A 25,094-nucleotide genomic window follows, 5' to 3' on the forward strand; every position below is an offset into this window, starting at 1 on the left:
TCCAGGGCGGGGGGTGGGGGAGGCTGGCAACACTATAATGACTGAAATTATAAGGAAGCCCGAGTAAATAGTGCTCCCAAAACTGCTTTCTATCACAGGTGGAGCAAACAAGTACTAAATGAGTACATATATATTTACCTTGTTTGGGAGCTATCATCTCTGAATCTGAAGAGGCAATCTACATCAAGGAAGTGGTGCAGGATAGGAAGAGTAAACCCTTTCTCATTCACACCTGACCCCAATCCAAATCCCCCCCTCCCCAGCAGCACTTAACACTTAAAAATCCATGGAATATTTGACCATGAATCATGCAGTTATATCAGTTTTACCCCACACATTGCACAAGTGAGGTTCAAAGGTGCTTTTAAAATGTCACTTGTCAAAACGGTCTCATGTTGCTAGAATTAATCAGAAAAAATGGCAGGAAGCACCCAGAGATGCAGCCGCTGATGCGGCAAGCATACATTAGAAGTTACCTTGAGGCTCTTGGTATCCTAATACTGAATAAATATACAGTTGAGGCAGAAAACTCTCAGAGGTATTTGTATAGAAATGAGGAATATCATAACATAGCATCATTTTGCCTTTTAGGCAAAAATATAATTTAACTAAAAAGCAAATGTAAAAAGAACCTATTTATGAGAGGTGAAGGACATCAAAGCACTTGAATTAAGGAACCCCTTGAGGGACAGGTGAGTTATGAAGCCTGAATCATAAGTTTCCAGGAATGTTGTCTTCGTTTTTCCAGTGTATACAGGTTTGGAATTCTTATGGCATACAGAAATACCATAAGGCCTAATGGCTCTGGGGAAGCCTGCACGAAAGTGACTGCAGGGCCTACATTTCCCAGGTTCCCTTTGGACCTTGTGGTGGGGTAAGAGGGGATTTGAAGGGGAAAACTGCACCAATAGAAAAGTAGGGGGGGATGGTACCTGAGAGAAGGAATAAAAGGCTTCACCACAGAGGGAGAGTGTTTACCACAGGGGGCGGGGGAGAGGGTCACACCTAGGAAGCAGAGCGGAGGAAAGGCTGCAGCAGATGGAGGGATCCCTTATCCAGAAGTGGTGAGACAGTTTGAAGCCAGTCACCAGGAGACAGTTAAGAACAATCTAGTTAAGACACATAAGGGTGTTTTACTATCCCTGTAGTTTACAAATCTTTGAACACCTTTTAAAATAAAGTTCTTTATTATTCTGCCTGAGTCCTCATGCCTCATTTGGTCACATAATAAATAAAACCTACTGGGAAGGAGTAAACTAAAGGGGTTGGTTGGATGCTCTGGGTCCTTCTCAGGAAACTTGTACCAGAGTGGTGGCAGCCTACAGAGAGCTTGCCTGGGCCCCAGCCTGCTGTGACAGGAAGGGATACAATTGGCTGCAGAGTTTATGGGCATCCTAAGCTGGGCCAGTGCTTAGGGGTGGGGAGGACTTCCTGTATTTTTTTAAAATCATTTTTGAAGGCCAGACTCAAACTACTGGTTGAAATCCACGGATCTGTTACAATAATGGTAGTGCTTTCCTCCAGTTCAAGGAACCATCAGCATTGGGACTAACCTGTTAAACTGTAATCTAATATGGTTCATCCTCTTTACACAATCTAGATATTTCATTAGAGTAGGACCCACATCGCAAGTGATACAGTTTCTGTTCTCTTTGTCTCTTAGGGATTTGAGCATGAATAACATCAGCGAGCTGATTCCTGGTGATTTCCATCACTTGCGCTTTCTAGAAGAATTGTAAGTATAACTGAGTATGTAGTGTCTTTTGGGTTCAATTACGCCCCCTAAATTCTGGGACAAGATGTGTGCAGAGTTAGACAAATTTAAGCATTCTTCTTAAACTGCTTCCAAATGTTTAGAGTTTTTCCTTTAGCCACTGTGTGTTAGCTGATAAAAAACTGTAGGGCTACATTCCATCAAAGAGACTCCGCTGGCACTAGAGGCAGGAGAGAAAATTTCTCTTGCTTTCTCCTTTCCTCCCCACTGCAACTGCACATCTTTTTGTCCACTCATTTTGGAGCAGCTGCCTCCATGAGAGGAAGATACTTGGCTTGGAACCTTGGACTGAGCCCCCACAACAGCCAAATTGTTGTGGTGCCCTCAGGTTTGGCAAGGTTGGGAACATCTGATGCTAATGGTGTAAGGCCTTGGGCAGAGAGTGAAGTTTTCCCCAGCCCTCAAATCTTTTTATGAGAAAATACTAGGAACTGAATCCAAGGTCTATCACTGTGTTACACCCCCCTCCCATAATACTTCTTTGGAAGAAAAGAAGGAGGTTCTGTGATTTGTAACTATGTTGGACTCATAAGATGGAGGATCAGATAGCTGACCAATATTAGATGATGTCAAATGACTTTATTGCACCAAATTCTCAGTTTTAAAGTTGCATAATTTTGATTGTGTATGCTTCTATAGGTGAACATGATCAAACAAAAAATTAAATGGAACTTGTTAAGTCCAGGCTTACAGTTACCTGAATGACCCCTTTGGCCTTCAAAAAAAAAGTTCACATACAATTATGTTAAAATAGACTTGCAAGAGAAATGCCTAGCTCCTAGTTCCTTAAACACTTTGCTGTTTAGGAAAGCATGTGATATTTTAAAACCATTTGGTCCAAGAAAGAATCCTTTCACCTACCTACTTTGTGAACCTTTATGTTTTTGGCATAGAGACTAATATTAGCACCAGTGCCTATTAGAAGTGTTTGCCAGGCCCTGTCATACATATCTTCTCAATCTATGATGGCACAGTCAAAATAAGATGCTAAAGTTTTCAGACAGAAGCATTCCTCTTTGTTTCACCAAAAGGGCTATTTTATGTTCATGCATGATCCTTGCTTGGTTTCTCATCACTTGATGACTGATAGATGAAAGCAGAACTGATTCCATTGAAACTTACTGTTTGTGAGGAAGCTATTCCATTGATATGGATACTCTGTCAGATTCTGTGATGTTTGTTCTGTTATGGATGTTTCATACCTGCCAGCCATCAACTTGGTGCTGCATGTGTAAGCTGACTGTGCCTTTCGAAAGAGTCCAAGGAAATCCTAAGGTTCTGCTTGGTTAAATATATTGTGAAATCAACCTTGATCAGATTTCTGGCAGGAGGATTAATTGGAGTTGGAGGAAAAGTGCTTCCTTTCCTTGTATGCTTCCATCCCCCCTTCAGGCTTTCCTTCTTCCCAGGAAGTGAGAGGAAGGAGGTATTATGTTTGGCTCCACCTCTTGCAGCGGCCGTTTTCAGGGGGCACTCACCACCCTCTATCAAAATTCCAAAGGTGCCCACAGGCTCAAAAAGTTTGGGAACTGCTGCTTTTATATTATAATGCTATAGTGATATAACAGTTACTTTTTTTTAGCAGAATGTAGCAAGAAAAGGACAGGAAAAACAACTCCATTTTGCAGGGCCAGCGGAACTGTAATAAGTCCCATAGGGCCTGGACCTCAGTGGGGAGAGCATTCCATTAGGCTGGAGCCAGAGCTAAGAAGGCTCTGACCCTGGTTGAGGCCAAGTGAACATCCTTGGGGCCAGGGACTACCAGCAAATGTTGGTCTGCAGAACATAATGCCCTCCGGGGAACATACAAGGAGAGATGGTCCCATAGATAGGCAGGTCCCAATCCACTAAGGGCCTTGAAGGTTAACACCAGCACCTTGAACTTGGCATGGGCTGGAAAGAGGAGGGTGCCAAATTTACGTCACTAATCGTGCTACCTTAAGTTATCTTCCCCCAACCCATCAATGCAATTTCCTCTTTTTGCCATCCTCTGGCTGTAAGGACCAGGTTACCTCTATCATGACAAGGTATAAACATGTTTACATGAAATATTTTACTCTGCCCCCTTCAGAATTTACATTTACGAGATAGCTTACGTTTGAAACTTTGTTTACAACTCTGAAAGGTGCTTCCCAAGCCACTTCCAGCTTGTACTTTCTCCAAGACTTCAACATAAGGACTTGGTCTCCTGGTTTGAAGACTCTGGCATAGGCGTCATATGAGGTTTTCTCTTTTTGATGGGTTCTTTGCACGTTGTCACTGCAGCTGCTATCAGTTCTTTTAGGTTCTCATGTAGTTCCTTATGATAGGTGACTACATCTCTGCTTTCAATGTTCTCTCATCCCGTCCATGCTTGTTTAAGGATGTCCATAGGCCCTCTTGCCTGACGTCTGAACAGCAATTCAAAGGGACTAAAGCTAGAACTTTGTTGTTGCACTTCATGATAGCCAAACAACAGATGTTGAAGTCATTGATCCCAGTCATTTGGATGCTAGGTGGCTACAACTGGTGTCCATAGCAACCATCTGAATCTCAGGCCTAGTTTGCTACACTGAAGGGCCTACTCCTGGTCACTACTTTTACCATCTTAGCTTGTGAGGCCAGTTCATTCCCTATCACAATGGAAACGTTCAGTTCTCTCCACATTCCCATGATCCATTTTCCTTGGAATCCTTTATATCTAATAGGGAGTTCTACCAAGTTCACCTCAAATTCTGGGCCACTGATTCTCTTAATCCTGTATGTTTTTCCTGGTAAATATTGTTCTTTACTAAATTAGGCTTTATTAAGATGACTTCTGCCCCTGTATCTCCTCCAGCCTATTACTTCTCCATTATTTATGTCTACAAACTCCAAGTATTCCCTGTTTAAATCCTCCTGCACTTTTCAGACTTGTAAGTCTCTAGCTGGTTGCTCAGTTTGGACTTTTGGAACAGAGTCTGGGGAAGGGATCCCATTCCCTTGGGGGAAAGCAGGGGTAACCCCGCTTTCACCATCTGTCCCCTGTCTCCACTCACCTGGCCAGTGGAGGAGGAAGGCACAGGAATGGGCTTCCCAGGTGTGTTCCCGGGGCGGCATGACGATGTCTCTGATGTCTTCACACTGCAGCAGGAGCATTCCCATGCTTCGCTGCTGGCTGATTTAGGCCCCAAACTGGCTGGATTGAGCCTGTTGGAGGCCCAAAGCAGCCTGCTGTGAAGCGGATGTGCCCCCTGCACCTGTGCGGTGATGTCACTGCGCACCTGCACACCTGCGGGACCACATGCGCACAACGCACACAAGTAAATGATACTAAAGGGAAGGAAGTAAAAGCCAGGAAGGTAAGAGGACCTGGCAACTGTAGTCTGGGAGGAGTTCTGTGACTGTTTCTGTCTTTTTAACTAGTTTGACAATCTTGGCTGAGGTCTGCAGTTTTTCTTTGTCTAACTTTGAACAACCTTTTATGTGTCCCTCTTCCTGGCAGTTAAAGCACATTAACCCTCCCTTCCTATTTGACTCAGGAGTGTTCGGCCTCGCAGAGTTGGTTTTAAATGGCTCAGTTCTCTCTGAGGTGCCCCAAACTTTATTTTTCTTGGTGGGGGGTGGGGGGTGGGGAAAGAGATCCTCCCAAATCCCCTTCTATCTCATCTAGTAAAGTGGTGGCCTCATCAGCTGTCTTTAACCATTTAAGTTGTGTGGGAACTTGTCAGTAAAACTGTTCTAGGCCTGTTAATTGCTTCAGATATCTGTACTTTACTTCCCTCAACCCATCTGTTTAAGGCTTTGTTCAAATGACTTAGCTGAGCCTACATTTTGCCCTGCTTTCTTTTAATTTCCTTGAAAGCTTTCCTACTTTGCTCAGTGGACAGCCCAAATCTAAGTCTGACCCTCTCCTTAAAAAGCGAATAATTTGAGATTTCGTCATCCCTCATCTCTAAATAAACTTCACCCAGTCTTCCACAAATCTGTGGGCGCAAATAGATCATTCTGTTCTCTGGGACCCCAAAATCTTGACAAGTTCATTCAAAACTGAAGAGAAATGTCTCCACATCATCCCCTTTTTGATAATACAGAAATTTCTTTTGTTCTACTGAGGTACTTTCTCCACCTCTCAGTGGAGAGGTGCCATTTTTGCTAATTCTTTATCCCTCTCTGCCAGAATTTTCGTTAACTGTATTTGTTTTTGTTTTTTTCAGTTTTGTTTTCTGCTTCAATTCTGGCTTTTTTGCTTCAATTCTGGCTTTTGCTTTATTTCTATCTGCCTCTGTTTTTGCCAGTTCAATTTTAATTCTCATATTTTTTTTATCTCCTGATTCTCTTCAGTGGTTGTTTCCTTTCCCTCATCTCCATGTGCCTCTCTGGGTCTACATGGTGGTACAATTTCTGACAGGAATTCTGTGGTAATTTCTCCCAAATTTATAAAATATTTCTTATTTTAGATTGTATCTGTGGTGGGACAAACTAGTTGTGGGTTTTATTTTCATATCATGGTGCTGCCACGAATTATGACATTCTCTCCTCCTCTTTCCCTCTTCTTTGTCCTTAAACAGCAGAAATCGCACCAGCAGTGTTTTTAAAATTCAAAAATAACTATTTTGTTTATTTTAGAGAGAAAAGGTCCGGTGAAATTAGGGGTTGGAAATTTCTAAAGTAATTCAACGTAGATATCTCTGAGGTCCAATCAGTACATTACACCTCCACCGACTTTAGTTCTTAGGCTCTTCACAGATACTTACATTCTTACCTTTAGTAGCTTTTGTTCCCATTTTTTCCTCAAACACTCTAGTACACTTTCTTTTAGTTTTCTTGTTCTCTTTTGGATTTAAGAGTGCTGGGACCCAATTTCTAGTACCCCAAACCCCTTCTCTTGAAACACCAGTATGCATTTTCAGTTTTTGACTGAATCTTAAGTAGACATGGGCACAAACAGGAAAAAAAACGAACATGGTGTTTGTTGTTCGTTGCCATCCACAAACAATGAACATTGACGAACATGATCCTGTTCACAAACATGTTCTTTGTTTGTTGTTTGTGGGGGCCAGCAGGCTCTCCTCCAGCCATCAAGATCCCTACTGCACCACTCCCAGAAACCCTACCTGAGCAGGCAGCAGGAAAGGTACCAATAACAAATAATAGCTTGGCCCCAGAGCCTGGCAGCAGTCCTGGAACCTGAAGGGGTAGATCCCTATCCCACCACACACAAAGAAAATTCAAGCTCCAATGCACTCACCCTGTCTCTCTAATAGCAGCTGGCTCTCCCTGAAAGCCAGACCTGGGAGCCCCGCTCCCCCCTGGTCATTTGTAACAAATTTGGAGCTCCAGTCCACACTTGGAAGGAAGATCTGCCTATCAAGCTAAATTGGGCTTAGATTGGGGTTTCCAGGGCAACAGCAGGAGTTCAGGCAGAGTTCAGACAATCCCTGCCTAAGTTGCCAAGGGAATTGATTGCAGGTGCCAGACTGTCTGGCTTGATGAACAGCAATGAACAGCAATGAACAAGGCTTGCAACGACCACCTGTTTGTTTAGAATGGGGCCTTATGAACAGCTTGTTCATGAACAGCAGATTGGGCTGTTTGTGGGGTTTTTTAGTTCGTATTGCTGTCTGTGCCCATCTCTAATCTTAAGGTCTCCAAAAGGCAGTTTCCAACCACACTGACCAGGGATCTCTTCACTCTTCAGAGCTACCTCCCTGTTTAACTGGGCAGGGAAAGTCTCCTCTCCTTAGAAGATCTATCCCCTTTCTTTGGCCCAAATGGCACCTCCCTCTCAAATTTCCTTGTCACCTTTTCCCCAGTTCTCCTGTCAGTGTTAAACTGTTTTTAGTTAGGACTCTGTCTCCCAATCCTTCACACTGGATTCCTCTCAGCTAGGGCTGAAAAAAGACCCTCCTCTTTCCAGCTCATGCTACCCAATCAGATTCCTTGGAGTAGCCTGTCACCCAAAGCTCTCTGTGTCTGCGAGGGATTAATCATTAACAGTCCTTCTGCTGTTTGTACAGCACTTCCAGGATTTAAAAAAGTGCAGTCTATCACAACAGCCTTCAATGTGGCCAGTATGAATAGGGAAGAAAAGTATAGACAGATTCATGATGACTCTAACAGACCAATCCTCTAAGCCCATGGAAATCAATGCACTTAGACTGGAGTAATTGCATAGGATTGCATTGCATTTATACCCCACTTTTCTTCCGTGCTTAGAAATCTTAACAGCTTACATACAAAAACACAATATAAACAGAATCAAAAAGAGTCCAGTAGCACCTTTAAGACTAACCAATTTTATTATAGCATAAGCTTTCGAGAATCAAGTTCTCTTCATCAGATGCCTTCATCAGATGCCTGATCAAAACAGATGCCTGTTTTGATCAGGCATCTGATGAAGAGAACTTGATTCTCGAAAGCTTATGCTATAATAAAATTGGTTAGTCTTAAAGGTGCTACTGGACTCTTTTTGATTTTGCTACTACAGACTAACATGGCTAACTCCTCTGGAATATAAACAGAGATATACATGTCTTTACTCCTGAGCTGATCCCTCCTTCTCCTCCCAAAGCTATGTCTGGGCCAAGATGCTTCACTTCAGGTCATCATTATATTTCTTTAGAGATTTTCATGTATAACATATTTTTTAAAATGTAGTGGAATATATCACATCTTTTACCTCTTCTGTTTATAACAGGCGCCTGTCTGGAAATCAGCTGTCTAAAATCCCAGGAGAAGTATTTTCTGGCCTCTACAATTTAAAGATTCTGTAAGTCACAATTTCTTCAGCATGCTGGCATTATGCTGTTACTACTGCTGCTGCTACTACTACTACACTGGTTTTGACCACCTGCAATTATTTTCATAGCAAGTGCATTGCCAAATGGTTTATTTTAAAAACTTATTTTTGTTTATGTTTTTGCACCAGATGCCCCACAGGAACTTCAGCAAACTGGTTCTGGCAGGCATTCTGGTCCAGCATGGCATCTATTTAGGTGCTCACTTCTTCATCATCTCTCTTTCTAAGGAGATACTTTACAACCCCTTTTCTCCTGCAATAAACATTTCAGTCCCGAGGGCATGTTTGGAACCAACCACAATGTGAAATTGCCATAGCCGGCAAAGTTTATATGAAGCAAACAGGTAGTAACCTGCTCCTGGGATTAGAGAGTGCAGCACTGTTTACTAGGCCTTCTAAAGAATCCTGCCCTAAATCCCTGGGTTTAGAGATGAGTCGCTGCTTTATCTATAGTCTGCATTAGGCACTAAATCAAAGAAACCAAGAAAACCACAGCAAACCCACCCTATTTCAACAAGGGCAACTCTATGCTTTGGGAACTCACGGTCTTTGAAAACCTCTTTTTATCGGTTTACATTGGAGCATTTCCCAATGAAAGAACTAAAAATGTGGGAAGTATACAAACTTTCACACAGAAACAAACAGTACCTCCTGCAGGTAATGACATTAGTAGCAAAAAGATTACGGGCACTCACGTGAATGCTCACAGTCTTCTCTTGATGCTAAAATCCTATAGCACAAGTGATCTGTGATGACTGCAGGGAGATTTATACAGGACCACATTCAGTGCATCTTACCTTCAGATGTAAAGAGAAGAAAGAGGAGGGATCATATCTCTACGAATAAAACAGTAAACAATTAACTGCAAAGCGAGCCACAAGATGTCAAACTGTTCCTATAGTTCCTTGCCAGATTTGCACATACTAGGACCTTTAGACAGTTTTGCATGTGAAGAAAAAAAAATTCCTCATTCTGGATTTCAACAGGAACATGTTCTCAAAAAGAGATAGGGGATGGAAAATAGCACCCTCGTTTGAATTTGCTGCCTGAAGCAAACTGCGTCACATTGCTTCATGGTAATGCTGATCCTATTTGCAGGGGTGTGTTAGGCTTGCAATTACACTTAAAAACTTCTTTTAGCATCTCCTGCTAAAAATCAGGTGAAAAGCTTTTCTGAAATGATCCAGTGGGTGCTCCGTGAGTCAGCTTATTGAAAGGTAGGTAGGTACAGCTGCAATTCTCCTGGAGTCTTACATTTTACTTTGTTTCTGTGGGAACACTTGCTACCACCTTTCGCTTGTTTCACCATTCATTGGAACTGCAGCAGTGAGGTGGGGTGGAGGAGGGAAGGCTCATGCTGAGGAGGCCATAGGGCTCTGAGGCTAATCTTTCTGGGGACTTGTTGGAACGTGGCTTGAAAAAGCACCAAACAGGGGCTGCAGGGAGACTCCTGCTTTTATCAAACCCAAGATGCTCCAGGCAAGGAATGCAAATTAAACATCAGTCTCAGATGCAGAGAAGGAGAAAACAGTCTTCCCAAACTGTGTCTCCTGATCTATTCCAGCTCCAACAGGTGGCAACTTCTAACTCAGCTCTCCTTAGGTTATCTTGAGCTTTGGAATGCTGTTCTCCCACCTGTTGCTCTAGCATTAAGCTATGTAGGGCTTCATTTGAGCCAGGAGAGATCATAAGGCACAGACATAGAACCTGTTTTGAATACCAGAGTTCAGTCTTGAAATATGTGCTTTCTTTTAGCAGAGAGATGCCAGGGCTTCAACCTACTTAGAATCCATGGCAGCTATAGGTAATGAAATAGACTCTCACCCATTACATCTTCTGCTTCAATAAATCTGCTAGTCTTTAAATTGCTACAGCAGGTTCATACTACTACCCCACTGGAATCTAAAGCCATCTTCTCAAAATGTACAGCTTCTTAATCTTGCTCCAGAACAAACTTCAGTTAGTTGGTGCCTAGGCAAAGGCACTCTTATGTATTTAGATGCACTTTTCTATATTATTTCTTCAAATTATTCCAATACGAATTCCAAAACAGATTAAAAGGCTGCATCTTAATACAAATTAAACTCTGTAAGTAATAGCTAGGGTTGCCAACTTCTGAATGTAAAATTCCTGGAGATTTGGGGGTGAGGCTTGGGGAGGGCAGATTTTGGGAAAGAGAAGGAGCTCAGCAGAGATGTGATGTCATAGAGTCCACCTTCCAAAGCAGTCATTTTCTCTAGGGGAACTGATCTCTGTTGTCTGGAGATTAGTTGGAATTCTGGATGATTTCCAGGCCCCTGCTGGAGGTTGGCAATCCTAATAATAGCAATAAAAGCATAATAATAGCAATATTTAAGCATATGCAGAATATATTTTCTTGACATTTAGAAACCACAGCCCATTGCTACCACACGATCTTCAGGGACTGGCCTTTTGTGTCATAGAAATTGACATCTGGATAAGGTTTGTGGATTCTAAGCAACTGGAAACCCAGCATTTTTTTAAAAAAATATTTTTACTTCATTTACACCCTTACTTTCCAGTGAAGACCCAAAGTGGCTTACATCGTTAGGCTAAAGCAGCATGATTGGCTGAAAGCCAGTGAATTTCACAACAGAGTGGGGATCTGAATGTGGATCTCCTAGATCCTCATCTAATACTCTAACTACTACATAATACTGTCTCTCTATAGTTTTCAAAAGTATCAGAACTGATTTTCATTAGGGAGACTATTAACAATATAATACAGTTGTTTATTGATAATGGTAGCTAAGTAGCATTGATTATGGTTGTGAAATTTGATAAGTCTGTAACCAGTAGATAGTATAAGTTAAGTTAAATTTACCTCTTTTTGTACAAACCTAGTTATTTCAGAAATGCACTGAGCCAGAGCGCAAGGGGATCTTTCTATTCCAGGACAAGGTAGTTGCCCGGAATGTTGGCTGGCCCATGTAGCAATCATGAAGTCACTTAACTCTTGCTCAAAGCAATATTTCAGATTTTTAAAAAAACAGAGTGGCTTTTAAAAGGGTATAAAATGTTTAAATAAATGAACATGCCAAGCACCTCAGGAAAAAAGTGAACAGCAAAAAGGCTTTCTGAAAAATGAGAAACTGGTGAAAATCAGTGCTGGACTACAGAACTAGATATATGTGTCAACAGAGAAGACGGGCAGCAAGTGTCAGAGCTCCTCGCTCCCCCCGCCTCCCTGCACAAGCAGTATGTCAGTTCTCGCCTTATGTTCTATAACCCTCCAGAAGGTTAATTAGAAATTGGTCACTGTCTGTGAAATTTTGAAATATTCTATAACAATTGCCATGTTTTGTGAAATCAGAGAATTTCCGGGATCTAAATCTTTTTTTTTTTTATAAATTTTTTTATTTTTCATAACTACAAAACACTACACCAGACTATCACAAGGAAAGGGGAGAGGGAAAGGACAAAGGGGGGTGGAAAAAGAAAAAGGGGGGGAATGAACTACAAACACTAAACACTACACTTCAATGTTTCCCTTCATACTGTCATAATACAAAAATAGCTCCATAGAATAATGATGGAGTGGTTAATCATACAGAAAATAAACATTTCAAATTCTGATTAAACTTTCCTCCCCCTTCTAGGTCCCAGACGCAATTCTCTCTGTGCAACTGCTGTTGCGATGCTCTCCTCCTCCCCCCCCCCTCCGGCTCCTCCTTTTCTTCGTTCTTGGTGCAGCAGAGTTCTGGGTTTTTATTCTCAAAATCCTTTAGTTGATCTTCTGATAATATCTTATAGGCCTGATCTTTATATCTGAACCATATTCCTTCCGGGAATAACCATTTGTACTTTATTCCATGGTCCCTCAGAAGAGCTGCAAACTTTTTATATTTAAAACGCCGTTTCCGGACTAGAAATGGAACGTCCTTCAAAATCTTGACTTTCAAACCCATAAAGTCCAAATCCGCATTGTATGAGTTATATAGGATGGTGTCCCGAATCTTTTTAGTTGAAAAGTCAATAATGATCTCACGAGGCAACTGTCGCTTTGTTGCATATTTTGAAGAAGCCCGACGGACCTCCAAAATGGCGCTTTTAACCTCTTCTTTAGTCGTCCTCGCGGGTATCGCCAGTAGTTCCGAGACCAAATCCCACAGATCCTCATTTTCCTCCTCTTTCACGTTTTGGAGACGCAAAATTGTCTGCGTTCGTTCCACCTGTAGCCCGATCAGTTGGTTCTCCACCAACTTCAGCTCCTTTTTTGTAGCCTTCACAAGTGACGCACTTTCCAGAGCAGACTTTTCTGCCCCCCCCGCTGCTGCCTTAATGGTTTTCACCTCGCTTTCAATTAAGCCCACCCTTTGATCAGTTTCGTTCAGCTTGTCAACAAAGGGTTTTATGGCTTCCACCACCGCCCTGCGCACCAACTCTTCGAGCGACTCCCCTTTCTGCAAGGTGGCCGAAATTGACTTACCGAGAGCGGGACTTTGCTTCTTTGCTGCCATTTGGGGGGGGGGGCGCCAACAAAATTCTGGAACTCCACGAAGGGGAAGAGCGAGTCTTCTTCAGATCAACCTCTCCTTCTCAAACGCTTGTAGAACAGAAGGGATTCGCTTGTTTACAGGCTTCCGCCTGATTCTTTTACTTGCCGTTTCTCGTTGCCCGGCGGCACTCGAGGCGCCGCGCACATCTGCCGGCCTCCATAGGGACAAACGGGCAATTCCCCCCCCGCATTGATTTCGGGGAGTTCTTCCCGCCACGTCCCGGACCCTGGCTCCCTCCCTGGGAGTCCTGGGGGCTAATCCTTACGGATCAGCCGCCCGGTCAGGGTGCCCGGTCGTTTCCTCCCGGACCAGCCGAGAGGAGCGTCCGGCATGGCTGAGAAAACGAAACCGAATCTCCCGGGATCTAAATCTTGAGTGTCCTAATGACTTGGATATGATTTCTTCATACCCCGCTGTCTCTTTTCATTAGTGCACATGCCCAGCCAAACTGATATAAGAGTATTGAGGTGACTGTATACAGTGCTTTAAGTGGTTGACTTGTCACATTCTCATAATTCATTCACAATCCCTGCAATCCTATGCAGATTACACTCTCCTAAAACAATGGCCTTAAATAGATTTAGAAGGGTATATCTCTCTTTAGGATTTCACTCATAGCAGATCTATTTATCCACACATTTTCAACATGCCAGTTTGATCATGTGAAGAAGCCTATGTCCCCTGTGCAACCGTTTCTGTATTCATTTAAGTTTTCCTATGAAACCATCCCAAACTGAAGTGTGGAAGTGGAAATAAGCATTTAAAAATTAGCACATCAAGAGCCCACTAGCTGATCATTCTTTAAATGCAAATAGCTTTACAAAAAATAGAATTCCAGAGGCATTTGTGACTGTCACCAAGAAAGAGCAGAGGACCTAGTTCAGGCTCTGGGCATAGGATGAGAATGTTTTTATTAGACTGAGCATGCAAGGAGTCATGGAGGTAGGATTCATGGAGTGTCAGTCAATTAGGTGGGAGAGGCTGCTTAGATGTGGAGGCTGTGTGGGAAAGCATTCCTCTGATTAAATGAATAGCTTTCCCCAGAAGGCACAGGAAGGCATTTGAACTGATGCTGTCTCTTTAAATCCCTCCCTGGAGTGGCGGGCAAGCAGCCCTTGATCTATATACTTTGCTCCCTTTCATCTTGTTCAGTCATTAAAACCAAAGCAAGTGAATGAATACACTGAAGCATTCTCAGGGCAAAGCAGATCAGCTACAGAGTCTTGCCCCACCTCTGTTACACACAGACGAGAATACATGCTATAAAGTATAGCTCAGGAGAATATCTCCTACTAGATGCTGTACTTGTTAGGACAGACATTAAGGACAATATGAAGAGGTGAACTCAGTGTCTGGTAAGGGGGAAGAGATACTCTGTGACAGTGTTTCCCAACCTTTTTTCCCATGGAAGACCCAAATTAATTTTTCAGATCCTGAGGAACTCCTACTTATGAAAATGTTTACAGATCAGAAAAAGTTTTTGACAATAATTTAATGTTAAATTACTAGCTACAATATTTCGAGGGAATTTTTCATGGAATTTTCATCGACTTTTTCACGGTATTTCAAAATTTTTATTTATTTATTCCATGATTTCTTGTGGAACCCTTGATGATGTCCTGAGGAACCCCAGGGTTCCACGGAACCTTTGTTGGGAAACGCTGCTCTGTGGATAGCCAGAGGAGAAAGAAGTGGAGCTCCGGGATTTGAAATGCCAGATATTTAAAAATGCTGAGCTCTTCATGTAATCACAAGAATGCTTTCCCACGCAGCCTCCAAATCTGAAGTAGCCTTTTCTGTCTAATTAACTCCTGCCCCTTACCCGGGGACCTGCCAGACTGGGAAGTAGAGCTGTTTCAAAAAACTGTCCAAAGAACGAGAAGCTGTTTTCCTCTCTAGCAAAAGGATACCTTTGAAGAAACTTTGGAGGAAAAGTTCATAGCTGTCTGCATTTTCCTCCTTTATGGAAACCTTCATGTTGCAGCAATGCTGACATTTATGGGGTGCAGCCAAGAACCTACAGGGCTTTGCTTTCATTCTTGATTATAGCAGACTCTCCAAGCTGGGTACCTTGCCATGGAAAAAGTTCTATGGGGGAACTCCTAATGTAGCCAGTGTCAACAGGTAGACATAGATTTTGTTTCAGTTTGAGCCTCAATGAGAGCGCTCCTTGGCTTACATCTCTGCCTGCAGCAGGATGGCTGAGAGTCAAAGGAAAGAGGTGTTTAAAACCTCATCAAAACAAAATATAGTGTCTAATAATAGCCCTGCTGGTCTGGTGAGAGAAGGGAAAATGCCTGTTCATCGTTGTTCTTCTGTGCAGTCCCACACGGGACTGTGCATGTGTGCATGCCAGCTACTTGGAAGAATCTTTATAGCTTCTAAAAAGCTCCTTTAGGGGCCGCTTCTCCCAACTCACATAAAAACCCATTTTCCCACCAAAATGGGCACATGATAAAGGAGGAGCGACCCCTCTCCCCTCCAATTCTCTCTGAGCCGCCACGAGGACTCTCTTCATAAATGTGTCAAATGTGGCACCAAGATGACACGTTCTGATCTTCACAACCTCTGCCTTCTCTGCTTCGGTGAAGGACATAATGTTGGAGCATGCTCCATTTGCCGCCAATTTACACCGAAAGCATGCAATGAACGATTGGTTCATCTCAAGGCTGCATTATGGCAGAAAGTTTTTGCTGCTAAAAGACCGCTCCTGTCTGAGCAGCCATCTGAAACTCTGGGTCAGAGTGATGGACCATCCTCAACCCCTGATCATCATTCAAGGGCAGGGTCTATCATCTCCGTTGCTTCTGTGGCAAGATCGGAGCTGGCGATAGCAAAACCCGCAGAGAGGTCCATGACGGAAGAGCTGAGCAGACCACTGGATCCGCCTGTGAAAAAGCCGAGAAAGACTAAGCACGTTTCCAGATTGGATCTGAAGTCAAGGTCAAAGGATCGTTCTCGATCAGAATCGAAGTCTCACTCAGAGTCGAGCAAGTTGAGGTCGAAGGAATGGTCCAAGTCTGGCAAAGCTGTGACACTGTTGGAACCAAGACTGACCTTGGAGTCAAGAGGACCTCAGCTCTCTGGCGATCTGAAGGAGGTTATCCTCATACATCTGAAGAAGCCCTCTCCACACCTCCAGTCTCCAGAGAGATCACTGTTGGAGGGTGAATGCCAGGAACCACAGCCCATGACTACCCTTTGTTAGGAATCAAACAGGGAACCGACGCCCCGGCCCGGGTTCAGACATTCTGGTTCTGAGTCACCAATTCCATCTGGTTGGAGTCGACATGGTTCACCTGGCCGGAGTCGACATGGTTCCAACAATAGACACCCTGTGGAATCAAGTATGTCAACGGCTGAAAGACACCGACCTGCCTGCTGCATCCCTCGCCCCTAAAGGAGCATTTAGAAGCTATATTCTTCTGAGTGGCTGGCCTGCATGCATGCACAGTCCCATGTGTGCCTGCACAGAAGAACTTGATGATCAGGTAGTACAACCCTGTTTTCTTCCAGATTGCCTATACTGGAATAAACAGTGGAAAGGCTTCCCCCTCCTCCCACTTTTTCAACGTCATCACATACCCATCAGAAACAGCATCTTTAGCCACCTGTTTTTTTATCAATCGGCTCCAAAAACAGTCTGTAATACTTGTCTACCAGGTGTCATTTGAAAATCTATGGTGATTTGGGAATATTTAATTAGTTTAATATAGCAAAAGTTCTTCAAGGACTTCAGAATTCAATGTTAAGTTCTCCAAAGACTCAGTAAGCTGTCTGATCTAACATCATGCTGTGAGCTTTAGCACTGTCAGTAAGATTTGTTTGATTTGGTTTTCCCTTTCATTTTGCTTTATATTGGATATTTTATTTCATTTCTCATTATTTATTTGTAAAATTTATACCCTACTTTTCTGCCCTCATCAGAACCACCAAGGCAGCTAACACATTAAAAACATATATAATAAAACACAACTTAATGTGGTCAATAGTTATTGAAATCTCCTGGATGCAGGGTAGACTTCTTTAGTAGTGAATGCACCACACCTTGTTTAAGGTCTGGGCAACCAACGCCTCTCTCAAGCCTCTTAGACCCCTTAAGTAGCCAGGAAGGCAAGGGTCATATAAACAGATAAGTAGGCCTCAAACCTCCAAGGATCCAGATTTTAATGTTGATTGTTCTTGTTAGTTATATAGCTGATGTTTTAAAGTTTCTTGAATCTTTTTCTGCAGTTTATATAATAGTTGGTATTTTATTGTCATACTTTTAACTTTTTCTAATATGCTATATATTATATAGCTACCCCAGGAACCAGTTGGGATATAATACTTAAACAAATATTCTGCATCGAGTTGCCAAGTTCCCTTAGTCTCCTGGCAGGAAGGGTAACCAGGTACTTAGCTTCTCCTTTTCTCCTTGTTCCTTATGTGTGTGTGCTCCCCCACACCTTCTGGGAAGTGATGTCATTGTGCAAGGCACGGGAGCACATGTGCACTTTGCAATGAGCCAATTTGGGCCCCAAACGGGCCCAATTCAGCCCATTTGGGGCCCAAATTGGCCTGCAGCGAAGTGCATGTGTGCTCTTGGGGTGGCATGATGACATCACCCCCAAGAGTGACATAGTTGTGCTGCCCCCAGGAGCACACCTTAGGAGGCTTATTATCCACCTTTCCCAATCACCGTCTGGGTAAGTGGGGGTGGGGGTGGCGAAAAGTGGGAGTGGCTGCCCCTGTTGTAGGAATGGGATCCCTAATTCTGCATTATCCTATAATATATTACACATTTTTTTGGACTTAATAGATCAATTATGCTAATTATTTCCATCAGAGCGGTTTCGGAATTACTATTCTTACTACTATTTTTAAAGGGAGTTATCTTTTAGCCATCTATTGTTTTTGTGCTAAAGAAAACCACAGAAAAAAACTAGGGACTAGGTCTGTCCACGTTGTCCTTTTAGTGTTTACTTGGGTAAATGGAAATGACTGTCATTTGCCGAAAATGTTTACTGAAAGCAATGGGGCTGGCAGACTACACCCAGTGTAAACAGCACCATGTCCACTAAACCCTGTGATTAGAGCCATTGTTCCATAGAGAGCAATGAACTGCTTGGCCCCACACAGGATAGCTTATTTCTTCTTTTCCCTTTGCCTGTGATGTACTGAATTCACCCTGACTGCTCATACAATGCCCAGCCAGTGTGCGCTCAGACTGTGTAGTAAAAAAAGAAGTATTATCTTTGCTATTCAGGTGTCTGTGTGTGTGTGTGATTGAGAGAGAGAGAGAGAGAGAGAGAGAGAGAGAATGTCATTCAAGTTCTGTGAGCTTGCAAAAAGACTTTACTTCAGTGATATCAGGTCCTTTTATTGTATTCAAGGCTTCTGCCCTTTATAGAATCTCCCACTTCTTTGTCTCATACTCTCACATGCCCCACCTGTCAAGGGGATTGAGATAGATAATCCTATGTTGCTGCGCATCATACTAGAGAGATTCCAAGCAATAAAAATATTATTGATAACTTTTCAAGTGAGCAATGTTTTTGCTTGAGGTAAGCAATGTTTTCCCCCCACTGTGAACGAGCTACATATAATTCCAAATATAAAGCTGTTTTTTATAACTCTATTATGAATTTATCCCTGTGTTGCTGTGCTGAGAATTTATGAGCTAGTTGCATATAAGTAACAGGAACTAAATGAATAGCTGTAGTGCAGAGCCTTGATTTTACTATCAGGAAGATAAATGTGAAAACTTCTGTGTGAAAGTCTCCATGAAACCTGTTTCTTCTTATAAAAACCTATTCAAGTAAAAGTGGAATTATTTTATTTTGTCCTAAATCTATAAAAATTGGGTTTGATCATAAATCCAGAATACATTACAACAGTCTGTAAAAAGCAAACACGTAAAGATGAATAAATCACACTAATATACTCAGGCCTTCTCTGTCCTGCTCTAGGAAGGTTCTACTCATATTATCATATGTCAGAATGTCCCTGTCTCCAGATTATGTTCAAGTTAGGATGTGATAAAAGTTAGGATGTGATAACATCTTTTCTTTTAGCAGCAAATTCCAGAAAAATAGCTACTAGCCTGATGCATGAAAATCGACAGAGTATCTAAAGATTAACTTATTTATAGTAAGAAACTAAGGCCCTTTCTGTGTTAAAGCAGATTCTTATGCCTTCATCTACCTGCACATTCTAAAGGAAAATATTCCATCAACAAGACAGAATAAACAGAATAGTTCCTGCAAACTAGGAACATTATAAAGATAATATATTACATATATGATAGCCTGTGAAGCTATAGGATTTCTGGGCAACTACAGTGTATAGATTCTTGGGCAATCCCAGTCTTTTTTTTTTTTTGAAAAATTTTTATTGGGTTAGAATCCATTATTTCCACATTTACATTCAATTTTCCCCAATTTTTTCATCTCTAACCCCCTCCCTTTCCCCCCCCTTTTTGTTGACTTCCAACAGCTTTCCAACCCTTTGTCCCCTTTCCCTTACTTTTATTAGCTTCCTCTATCTAAAACAAATATATATTCTCCATTATTCTAAGCAGTACATCCTTAACTATTTTTAACATTATATGCCCAAACTGTAAGCCTTTGTTTCCATCTTAGATAAACAATTTATCCCAATTTTTCAATTTCAGGTATTTCTATATATCATAAACCATATAGATCATACATTCGTTTATATCAAACAATTTGACTTATTCTCTATATATATTACTCATTCTATCTTTTTATAATAGTTCTATATATCTCTCCTCACGTAGTCAATCAATTTGACCCATCTATATCTTCAGACATTCAGTTTGGTACAAAACTTGTCAGAAAAAAAAAAGAAAATATTGTTAGTTAATCGCTCCTTATATTTAGTCCTTATAATTAATTATTTTCTCTATGTTCTGTTTGTTAACCTATATATATCTATATATATGTCAATCTATTAATCTGACTGCTTATTAATTCACATTTATCTCTTCTCCCCCCGGTAAAGTCTCCCCCCTCTACTTCAATACTTCAGTAGTTCTCAAACTGCCACAGTTTTCCTCCCACCTCCCATTTCTTCTCCAGGTATTGTTTCAGCTTCTCCCAGTCTGTGTTGAACTGCCCTGAGTCCAGATCTCTCAATTTTCTTGTCATCTTGTCCATTTCAGCCATATACAGCAATTTATAAGTCCAATCTTCAATAGTTGGCACTTCTTGTACTTTCCATTTTTGCGCATACAAAAGTCTAGCTGCTGCTGTCATATAAAATATCAACGTCCTGTGTTGGGCTGGAATTCCCTCCATTCCCAAGTTCAGTAGCAGGAGTTCTGGGTTCTTATTAATTTGAAATTGTAAAATTTCACTCATTTCTCTTATTATTTCCCCCCAGTACTGCCTGGCTACCTCACACGACCACCACATATGATAGAGGGAGCCCTCATGCTTCTTACATTTCCAGCATTTATTAGAAGTATTCGAATTCCCTAGCGCAATCTTCTTTGGTGTCATGTACCAACGATAGATCATTTTATAAATGTTCTCTTTGATATTAATACATGTCGTTGTCTTCATTGTAGTTTTCCACAAGTATTCCCATGCCTCCATTGTTATTTCTTTATTAAAGTTTATAGCCCATTTCACCATTTGTGTTTTAACTATCTCATCCTCGGTATACCACTTCAACAGTACTTGGTATACCTTGGATATTCTTTTCTTATCTTCTTTAAGAAGGGTCTGCTCTATTTCCGAATTCTCTATTCGTATACCTCCCTTTACAGAGTCCGAATTATATAAGTCTCTGATCTGTCTATACTGGAACCAATCGTAGTTAGGTGATAGTTCCTCTTGTGTCTTTATTCTAAGTTTGGATGCTTCAGTTTTAGTTATTTCTTTATACGTTAAACATTGTTGTTCATTATCAACAGCTCTCGGGTCTATCACCTCATATGGAACCACCCACAAAGGGGTTCCTTCTTGTAGATAAATTCTGTACTTCTTCCAGATTATGTATAGACTTCTCCGAACAAAGTGATGCAGGAACATCGAGTTGACCTTTACTTTGTCATGCCATAAATATGCGTGCCATCCAAATATTTTTTTATATCCCTCTAGGGCTAATAGTTTCTTGTTCTTTAATGTCATCCATTCTTTCAACCAAACTAGGCAGATTGCATCATGATAAAGTCTCAGATTGGGCAGTTGCATTCCGCCTCTTTCCTTTGCATCTTGTAAAACTTTCACTTTCACTCGAGGCTTCTTGCCTGCCCAAACAAAATCTGATATTTTCCTCTGCCATTTTTCAAATTGTTTGGAGTCTCTGATGATTGGTATTGTCTGTAGCAAAAACATTACTCTTGGTAACACATTCATCTTAACTGCTGCAATCCGGCCCAACCATGACAAATTCAATCTATTCCATTTAATCAAGTCTCTCTCTATCTGAGTCCATAGTTTTTCATAATTGTTTTTGAATAGATCTATGTTCTTTGCAGTTAATTCGACTCCCAAATATTTCACTTTACTTGTTACTTCACAATCCGTTGTTTCCATTAACAATTGTTGTTTCTGCTTAGTCATATTTTTGCATAATATCTTTGACTTCTTTTTGTTAATGAAGAAACCTGCCAAGTCTCCAAACTCCTTGATCTTATCTATCACTCTTGGCATGTTCTCCAATGGGTCCTCTACAATTAACATTATGTCATCCGCAAATGCTCTGACCTTGTATGAATAGTCCTTTATTTTTATTCCACGAATTTCATCATCTTGACGTATTTGTATCATCAGAATCTCCAATACTAAAATGAACAACAATGGAGATAACGGGCAACCTTGTCTTGTTCCTTTACTTATCGTCAATTTCTTGGTCAATTCATCATTCACCACAATTGCTGCAGTCTGGTCTCTATAAATTTCCTTAATTGCTCTGATGAATCTTTCTCCCAATTGTAGCTTTTCCATAGTGGCAAACATAAAGTCCCAGTTTAAATTGTCAAACGCTTTTTCAGCGTCAACAAAGAAGAAACCAACCTCTTTGTCACAACGCTTGTCATAATATTCAATAGCATTGATCACTGTCCTTAAGTTGTCTCTTATTTGTCTGTCTGGCAAAAAGCCTGCTTGTTCCTCCTCTATGACTTCCGAGAGCCACCCCTTCAATCTCTCCGCCAATATCTTCGCAAAAATTTTGTAGTCATTGTTGAGTAGCGATATAGGTCTATAATTTTTCACATTAGTCAGGTCTTGGCCCTCTTTTGGGATCAATGATATATTCGCTTCACTCCAAGTTTCTGGAATCCTTTGATCCCTTAAAACCCCATTCATCACCTCTTTTAGGAATGGTGCCAGTTCATTAGCCATTGTCTTATAGAATTTAGCCGTAAGTCCATCTGGCCCTGGCGCCTTTCCTAGATTTGCAGATTGTATTGCCTTACTTATTTCCTCGTCAGTTACTTCACTATTCAACTTATTTCTCCAAGCTTCCGAGATTTCTGGAAGTTTGGTTTTCTCCAAATATGACGCTATTGATTCTTTGTTTACTTCTTTTTTATTATACAGCTTAGCGTAAAATTTATAAAAGGCTCTACTAATGGTAGCCTGCTCCAAATACGTTTTGTTATCTTCGCAAATTTTATTTATTATCTTCTTTTCCCTTTTCTTCTTCAATTGCCATGCCAGGTACTTCCCAGGTTTATTAGCACCCTCAAACGCTTTTTGATTCAGTCTTTTGAGATTCCACTCCAATTCTTTATTGCTCATTGCTGTTAGCTGTTCTTGAAGTATTTTAATTTCCTGGTATACCTTCTTTTTCCCTGGTCTCTTTTTTAGCTGTATTTCTTTGGCTTTTATTTTCTCCTCAATCTCTTGTCTTTTCTCCTCTTTCTTCTTTCTTGCTCTACCATTTAAGTCCATTAGTATGCCCCTTACAACCGCCTTGTAAGCATCCCAAACTTTATTGGTTGGTACTTCTTTATTCACGTTGTATTGTATAAAAAACTTTGTCTCTCTTCTCAGTATTTCCATATTCTCTCTTTCCTGTAACAAGTCCTCATTTATTCTCCATGCTTTCCTTTTTCTCTTTTTTCCAAATTTCCACATAATTGGGTTGTGATCTGAGCCTACCATAGGCATTATTTCTACCTCCTTAGTCCATAATGCTAAGTCTTTTGAGGCCCAGATCATATCAATTCTTGATAATGTAGAATGCCTTGCAGAATAAAAGGTAAACTGTCTGCTTTTAGGATATTCTCTCCTCCATACATCTTCAAGAGTCTCTTGTTGAATCAACTCAAAAAAAAGCTTTGGTAATAGTCCTCTTTTCTTTTGTGCCGTTGTAGTCTTTTTGTCTAGTTCCAAGTCTGTCACTCCATTGAAGTCTCCAGCAAGAATTATCTGGTCGTATGCAAGATCGTCTAAATGCTTCCTTAAATCCTCAAAGAAGCTTTCTTTTGCACCGTTAGGTGCATAAAGTCCGACTACCAACACTCTCTTTAAATTCCAAATACATTCCACTGCTACAAATCTAGCTTCCACATCTCTCATAACAAATTTTGGCTGTAGCTCCTCTTTTATGTACAACACCACTCCTCTTTTTTTCTTGTTGGAGGCCGCTACATATTCTTTGCCCAATTTTCCAGATTTTAAATATTTTACATCCTGCTTTCTGATATGGGTCTCTTGCAAACAAACAATGTCACATTTTTGTTTTAGTAGCCAGTGAAAAGTATTTTTCCTCTTATTCGGTGAGTTTAGTCCATTTACATTCCAAGATAATACTTTACACTCCATACTCATGATCTTGTTGGTAAGTCTTTTTCATTGTCCTTAATAAATCGCTCCATCTCTCGCTCAGATCTGATGCGTTTTTTGGCCCCTCCAAACTCAAAGGACACTCCTTCCGGTAACTCCCATCTGTACCTGATTTTCATGTCCTTCAAAATCTGAATTAGCACTTTATATTTTTTCCGGTCCAGTAACACTGATCTGGGCAGTTCCTTCATTATAATAATCGTCTTGCCATCAATCTCCAATGGATCTTGAAACTGTTTTGTCACAATCCTCTCTTTCATATTTCGTGTTGTAAACTGCACAATCACATCTCTTGGTAGTTTCCTCTGGGTTGCTATTCTCGAATTCACACGGTATGCCACATCTAGGATAGCCACAACTTCCTCCTCCTCCTTCCCCAGGTACTCAGCCAACACCTCAGTCATCTGTTCTTGCGCTGACTTTCCTTCCACTTCTGGCAAGCCACGAAAACGTAGCTGCTTCTCCATATGTTTAGTTTCTGCAACTGACATTCTCCCCTTCACCAATCTCATCTCTGTTTGTTGCGTGTCTGCTAAATTCTCCATCGCGTCTTCTACTGTTTTAACTCTCTGCTGCGTTCCTTGTAATTCATTTCGTATTGTTTCCATACCTTTTTTCACTTCTGACAGCTCCGATTTTACTGTCTGTGTAACCTCTTTAACCTCTTTTATCAGCTCCAATTTCGTGTCCTTAAGTTCTTTAATCATATCTAAAAGTTTTTTGTCCAGGTTTTTATCCAGGTTTTCTATTGCCGATTGCCACTCTTTTTTTGACATCGTGGGGCTTGCTTTAGCTCGCTCCCACGAATCCGCTCTCTTCCTTAACTCCGTGGCGTAAAATTTAACGTTTTTCTATTTTAAATGTCCCGGTCTTCTTATAGAAATTAAGTTTTAAAGAGTCCAAAATGTCGGGCGTCTTTTCTCTATGGTTTCTCTATGATTTTGTAATCCAAGATGGCCTACTTCCTCTTCCGCTGAAGCCGCGACCCTTCCCCTTTCAAAAATGGCGATTCCCTACTTCCTGCCCTCCAGCAAGGGCCGCTTCTCTCCAGCCACTCTATTGTTATTACGCACTTCCTGTCTCCCGTCTTCCCACAGCAGATCTCGCGATGGTGTCTTTTTCTCACAGCTCCAAAGCCACAGGTATTCAAAACAATAGTCCCATTTCTTTAATAACTTCTTTAAACTTAGTCTCTTTTTAAATTCGATTCCTGCCGAGTCTTCCCCTCCTTTTCA

General features: G+C 41.3%; 1 protein-coding gene across 1 annotated transcript in view; it reads left to right on the forward strand.

Annotated features, from left to right (window-relative positions):
- The window catches only part of LGR6 (leucine rich repeat containing G protein-coupled receptor 6), a 187,419-nt gene that overhangs the window by 59,857 nt on the left and 102,468 nt on the right, over positions 1–25,094 (forward strand). The window contains exons 2-3 of the mRNA XM_054981772.1: positions 1,664–1,735; positions 8,433–8,504. Coding sequence (XP_054837747.1) covers positions 1,664–1,735; positions 8,433–8,504 — 144 coding nt within the window. The remainder of the gene's footprint in view (positions 1–1,663; positions 1,736–8,432; positions 8,505–25,094) is intronic.

The sequence above is a fragment of the Eublepharis macularius genome, chromosome 5 (assembly GCF_028583425.1).
Source record: "Eublepharis macularius isolate TG4126 chromosome 5, MPM_Emac_v1.0, whole genome shotgun sequence".
Taxonomy (NCBI): Eukaryota; Metazoa; Chordata; class Lepidosauria; order Squamata; family Eublepharidae; genus Eublepharis; species Eublepharis macularius.